Raw genomic sequence first — 6681 nt, forward strand, 5'->3', positions numbered from 1 at the left:
GCTTGCTCCACTGGGGCCTCAGGATCAATGCAAAAATAAATTCCTTGCTTTGTCAGGCACTTCTCTAAGCCTCTAAGGTCCTCTGCAAGCCTTTGTCTACACCTTTCTCCTGAGCCCTTTAGTGTTTGAGTTCTTTAAAGGCAGAACCAAAGTAATATTTTTGTTTTATGATCTCAAAGTAGAAACAAGCCACAGCAGAGTCAAATAAACCTTAGGAGTTGATTCTTCCTTTGACCACCCAAGAGCCTCTCTACCTCAAATCCAAAGAACTATGGGCTGTATGTAATGTGCTGTATGATCTATTGAAACATAGACTAAGCACCAACACAAAGGGGTTATATGCTAAGGAAAAGACTTTGGAGGTATCAGACCAGATACATTTCCCAGCAAAACATAAGGAGAAAGTCCAAGAGGCCTTGAATGAACAGAGGAGTCGGAGGATGGGATGGGCATCAGGCTCCAGAATTTGGGGTCTGGGGAAGATCCACAAAGACAGACTCAGGGTCAGATAGAACAAAGCCAGTGTGTAATCCTAGAAATGACAGGAAGGGGGTGGGACCTAGGCTTGGACCAGCTACAAGGAGGAAGGGATCCACAACAGGACCCAGAGGAAGCCGTGCAAAGCTCAGGACTAGCTCTTAGTAGACATCTCTGACCACAGCCAGGGACCACTGTCAAAGGCAACCAAGGACATGACTTCTCCCATTCCACTAATGAACCTTCAGATGCTTTTTAAACTGGGGAGATGGTAAAATCCCGTCCGTGTCTGGAGGCTGGTGGGTTAAGAGGAGAGATGAGAAACCAGGTGACACGGTTAGCTGCCTGGGCAGAGTTTATGAAACACAGGGAGAGCTCTGGAAGCATCCATTGAACGAATTCCCACTTTGGAGACTGTGCTTGCCCAAGGCAGGAGGCTGTACTGTGACAAGACTTAATCTTGTCATATGAAAACACATGAACATTTTATAGCCACCGCACTCACATTAATGTTGGAAGGCCACACATTCCGGATCCACCCAGGGTCTCTCATTATTGGAATCTGAAAAACAAAAACATTAGACATTAATTAGAGGGGCTGGGGAAGTGGAACCCTGGTTAAGAGCATTGGCTGCTCATTCAGAGGATCTGGGTTCAATTCCCAGCACCCACATGGCAGCTCACAGTCACCGTCACTGCAGTCACAGGGGATCTGACGCCCATTTCTGGCCTCCAGGAGCACTGCATGAATGCAGTGCATAGACACACGCCCTTCTACATAAAAACAAAAGATTACAAATATTTTCAAAGAAGAAGTTAATTAGAGATACAAGTCAAGTAAATCATGACCTGGGTCCTGCTTGTATGTCAAAGGTTTTAAGTACTGAGAATAAATTTTGGGACCAGGCCCATGGCTCAGTTAGTAAAAGGCTTGATGACAAGCATGGGACCTGAGTCTGATCCCTAGAACCCACATCATAAAACTGAGCATGGTAGCATGAGTTTGTAATCCCAGCACTGGGGAGGCAGAGACTTGCTGGTCAACCAGTCTAGCCAAATTGTTTGTAATCAAGGCCAGGGAGAGTCCCTGTCTCAAAAACCCAAGATGGGGCCTAGGGAGATGGTTCAGTGGGTAAGATCATTTGCTGTGCAAGCTGAGGACCTGAGTCCGAGTCCCTAGCACTCACTTAAAAACTAAGGTGAGCACGGCAGTGTGTATGTATAACCCCAGCCCTGGGGACATGGAAAGGAGCTGGCTGGCCAACTGGATGAGTGAGCCTGTCTCAGGGCAACAAAGGAAAGAGTGATAGAGGAAGACACAGGCTCGACTCCTCTGGATTCGGAATATGCACTGATAGGTATTCACAGGCACACAGACACACACAGAGACATACACACACAGAGAGAAATACACAGAGAGAGAGACACACACACACAGAGAATGACAGCTGCCGTAAGACAATGGTCTTATACCCTGTAAAGGTTTGTCAGTTGTACTGGTTTAATAAAATGCTGATTGGCCAGTAGCCAGGAAGGAAGAAGAGGCATGTCAGCCAGAATAGGAGAATTCAGGGAAGAGGAAAGGCTCAGTCTGAAGCTGTCACCCAGACGCAGAGGAAGCAAGATGAGAATGCCTTGCTGATAAAAAGGTACCAAGCCACGTGGCTAACACAGACTAGAATTATGGGTTAATGTAGGATGCAAGAGTTAATAAGAAGCCTGAGCTAATAGGCCAACCAGTTTGTGATTAATGTAGACCTCTGTGTGTTTCTTTGGGACTGAACAGCTGTGGGACAGGGCAGGACAGAAACTACTGCCAACAGACAGCCATCTATAACAGCTCACATTTATAATCCCATTGCTCAGAAAGTTGAAGCAGGAAGATGATAGAGAGTTTGAGGCCAACTTAGGCTACGTAGTGAATTCCAGGCCAGCCTGGACTATAGAATGAATGAGATCCAACCCCCAAAACAAAACCGTTAGCAACAAAAAAAAGTTTTGTTTTTTTTTTTTTATTTTCAAGACAGGGTTTCTCCATAGCTTTTAGTTCCTGTCCTGGAACTAGCTCTTGTAGACCAGGCTGGCCTCGAACTCACAGAGATCCACCTGTCTCTGCCTCCCGAGTGCTGGAATTAAAGATGTGCACCACCACCGCCCGGCCAAAGAAAAGTTTTTAAAGGAGTCAATAGGAACACTCTGGAATTGGCCAGAAGCAGAGGTTGGAGAACCAGTGACTGTGTTAAAAACCACAGGAGGGAGCACTTTAGCAGAGAGAATTCCAGCTTAGCCTGTAAAAAGAATTTGGGACTAAGCAGCATGTGGGGGAGGGGGACTTTACTTGGTTCACAGAATGTGATGTGATCATAAATTTCATTCTTTCCCTCTTTTCCCATTCCAGCATCCTGTGTGAAGCACACACAACCTATTGGCAAAGCCACAGATTGGGCAGGGAGGAAGCAATGGGATAAGAAGGCAGGACAGAGCGCCTCAGGGCAGCCACACCTGTTTCGTAGGTATGTGTCACTAGCTTGTTCACCTCTAAAAGGATCCTACTGGCTTGTGTGAACTGAGTCCAGGGAGACTAAAGGGCAAAACCTAGATCCCTGATTCCATTGTACAGTGTGTTCATGTTAAAAGAGACCACACCATGTCTTCTCTGCAAAGGACCCAATTAACACTGCCCAGAGTGTATCATTATGCAGGGTTAGCCCAACTTTCTAAAGGACACGCCAGCTGTCTAGGGCCTTTAATTAATTGTTTTTCTTAGTTTCCTTTCCCATGGTAGTGATAAAATTCCCAGACCAAACAACCTAAGGGAGAAGGGGTTTATTTCAGAGCACGATTTAAGTTAGTCCTGGTGGGGAAGACAGCTCACTAAGAGCTTGAAGCAACTGGACACCTTGTATCCACCTTCCAAAAGCAGAGAGTACTGAATACACGCATGCTGGCTGGGGCTCAGCTCCTTCCTCCGCTTTATGCTGGACAGGATGCCCTGCCTAGGAAATGGTTCTGCCCATAGTTAAAATGGGCCTTCCCGTATTATTTCACTTGATCAAGATAGTCCCTCACAGGCATGCTCAGAAACCCATTTATCTCCCAGGGGATTCTAGATTACATCAAGTTGACAAAGACTGACAATCAATACTAACTGTCAGAACCCATAATTTGAGTTCAACTAATAATAACTCTAATAGTCAAGCCCCCTCCCATCTTGCTACCACTTTGGCAGGGCTGGCTTTTCCAACCCATATTTGTTGGTGAACTGCTGGTGAATGGGCACATTCTGCATAGTTTGGTGTTGAATGCCTGGCAGTGCCTGTTAGGGTCCTGTGCCTGGCTTGGTTCTGGGAGCATAGAGATGGGTGAGATGGGCTTCTCCTCTGTGAGTTGCTTTGGAATAGGGGAAAGTAAGAAGGCAAGTAAAAAATGTGTCTGACCAAGGTCACCTTCAAGAGATGTCCAGTGTAATGGCAAATTAACAACTTGGAAGATTCTCAAATCAGCTCCTAAGGGAGTCTCAGTAAGGGGCTGGCTAGATCCAGTTGGCAGTGGGGCAAGGACTATGTGGGTTGAGTTAATTGAGGTGGGAAACCTTCCCACTATAGGTGAGACCATTCCCTAGGCAGGAGACCTCAACTGTGTAATTGTAGAAAAAGCAAGTTGAGTGAGGTGGGAGTGTCATATATCAATCTGTTGATTTCATTGGTTAATTAATAAAGAAACTGCTTGCTCTGATAGGTTAGAACATAGGTGGGTGGAGTAAACAGAACAGAATGCTGGGAAGAAGGGAAGTTAGGCAGACACTATGCCTCTCCTCTCCAGGGCAGACGCGATGAAGCAAGCCGACCAGGTCAGACATGATGAATCTTTCCCAGTAAGACTGGTGCTACACAGATTACTAAATATGGGTTAGGCAAGATGTGAGAATTAGCCATTAAAAGGCTAGAACTAATGGGCCAAGCAGTGTTTAAAAGAATACACTTTCCATGTAATTATTTCAGGGCATAAGCTAGCCAGGCGGCCGGGAGCCAGGTGGCAGGAACGCAGCCCGCAGCTCCTTCAACGGTTGAGCAGTTGCATGCATTTGTGGCTCTTGGCTGATGATGTCATGTGACCAGTTGCCTCATGTTCCTGCTACTTCAGTTTCCCCACAGTGATGGGCTGTAACCCAGAATTGTGAGCCAAATAAACCCTTTGACCCTCAAGTAGATTATGTTGTGTATTTTATCACAGAAACTGAAAAAGAAACCAAGACACCTGAGGAATGGTGACAACACAGAGCAGGAAGCCTGCTGGCCACCTTCCTCCAGAATCAGACTGGCAAAGGCTCCACGCCTTAGATACTCCTAAGATACTTAGATACTCCTAAGGCTGAGCAAGAAGACATGGCTTCTACAAACATGGAAGTGGGCTACTCAAAGAATGGAGGCCCAAGTCCTAAGAGGGTCACACGAGTGCGGAAAACTGCAGCATGTCTAGGAGTGAAGGGGACAGGAGGCCCCCAGGGGGAAGATCCAGAGGTGTTCAGACTTCTGTAGGCCATGTCTTCAGCATTTTAAGAACATGTTTCTCAAAAGAGACCCTTACAGGAGACTATTGTGTAAACTGACAGATGAGAAAACACCCAGATCCAGTCTGGAGGAGGCCTCGGGGCTCCCCATCCTGTCTACAGAAAATCTCTGGACCACAGAGCAAGAAAAATGAGGGGATGAGAGGTAATCTCAATGACCTCTGTGTGGGGGATGCCCAGGAAGCAAAGAAGTGAGTCACAACATGTGGCCAGGTTAAGACTCAGGCAACATTGCTCCATGGCACAAAAGGAAGGATACCAACAGATAAGTGTAGTTCTAACACCTAATCAGAGAAACTTCTTATAGACAGACAGTGACCATTATAGAAAACCATAATTAATCAAATGAAGAGGACGAGAAACAATGTGGTGTCCAGTCCCAACTGATACATCTACAACACAGTTCATTGTTCGGGTCTTGTTTAGGAAGCCATGTTGGTGAGATTTCATGGGTGTAGCTTCCCTGATATTTCCAGGAGCAAACTTCCTGCTCCCATGGCTCTTCTGATCATCCTGCTCCCACTTCCATGACAGCCCCATGGCATCTAATGACATCCAAGTTTGAAATGACCTCTGCCTGTGGCACACTGCTGCTATTGAACCCCCATCTCCATCGGATGCAGCAAGAAGACACCCAACTTGAACTCAGCTGTTTGAGAACAGCCAACTCAAATTCTTCAGGGGCCACAGACATAGTCATGGGCACAGCAGTCTCTCAGTAAGACAGCTCGACCAGCTTTCCTGCACTCATGGTTGACCAAGAAAGCTGACAGCAATTTAGACTCACAGTGGGTTCATTTGTCCCTGATTAAAAGTGAAATTTCGCACCGAACCCCAAAGCTATTCTTCTACCAACAGGGGCATGGTGTCTCTAATGCCACCTCCCACGGAGAGTTGGTTTGATTTTATTATTTAAGCCTAAACACAGAAATACCAAAGGTGGCAGAAGTGTGTGTCATTCCACAAGCTCCATGGGTCACATGGTGAGATGGTGGAATGGGGGATCAGATGGGCAGTGCCCCAGCCTTTGGCCTTCCAGGGCTTTCCCAGAAAAGCATAAAAGTAGAGCAAGGTGGGACTTGGGAGATAGAGCCAGGAGGATATGGAGTTCAACTACACAGAATTTGAAGCTATCCAGGGCTACCATGCGTCAAAGGGAGGGAGAGGGAAGGAGAAAGGATGGAATGAAAGAAGGGCATAAAACAAGGCAGTTGGGTCTGAGCCTTTTTTAATGGTTTGTTTGTTTTTTGATTTTCAAGACAGGATTTCTCTGTGTGGCACCTCTGATTGTCCTGGAACTCGCTTTGTAGACCAGGCTGACCTTGAACTCACCAAGATCCGCCTGTCTCTGCCTCCTGAGGGCACCACCACATCTGCCCCTTTTTGAATTTTTTAAAGATTTATTTTGTGTATTATGAGTGTTTAGCCTGTGTGTGTGTAAGTACACCGTATGTGTGCCCAGTGCCCACAGAGGTCAGGAGAGGGTACTAGAGTCCCTGGAACTGGAGTTGTAGGTGGTTGTGGGCTGCAATGTGGGTGCTGAGAACCAAATCAGGCTCCCCTGGAAGAGTAGCAAATGCTTTTTACCCATGAACCACCTCTTCGGTCTCTTCTTTTCTTTTCTTTCTTTCTTT

General features: G+C 46.5%; 1 protein-coding gene across 3 annotated transcripts in view; it reads right to left on the reverse strand.

Moving 5' to 3' along the window:
• Nucleotides 1-6681, reverse strand: part of Lpin1 (lipin 1) — a 122240-nt gene that overhangs the window by 88342 nt on the left and 27217 nt on the right. For all 3 annotated transcript variants that reach the window (XM_050141817.1, XM_050141816.1, XM_050141815.1), the window contains exon 2: nt 983-1039. In XM_050141817.1, the coding sequence (XP_049997774.1) occupies nt 983-1039 (57 nt within the window). The remainder of the gene's footprint in view (nt 1-982; nt 1040-6681) is intronic.

Source organism: Alexandromys fortis, unplaced genomic scaffold (genome assembly GCF_014885135.2).
Source record: "Alexandromys fortis isolate MF-2015 unplaced genomic scaffold, M_Fortis_MF-2015_v1.1 scaffold_30, whole genome shotgun sequence".
Taxonomy (NCBI): Eukaryota; Metazoa; Chordata; class Mammalia; order Rodentia; family Cricetidae; genus Alexandromys; species Alexandromys fortis.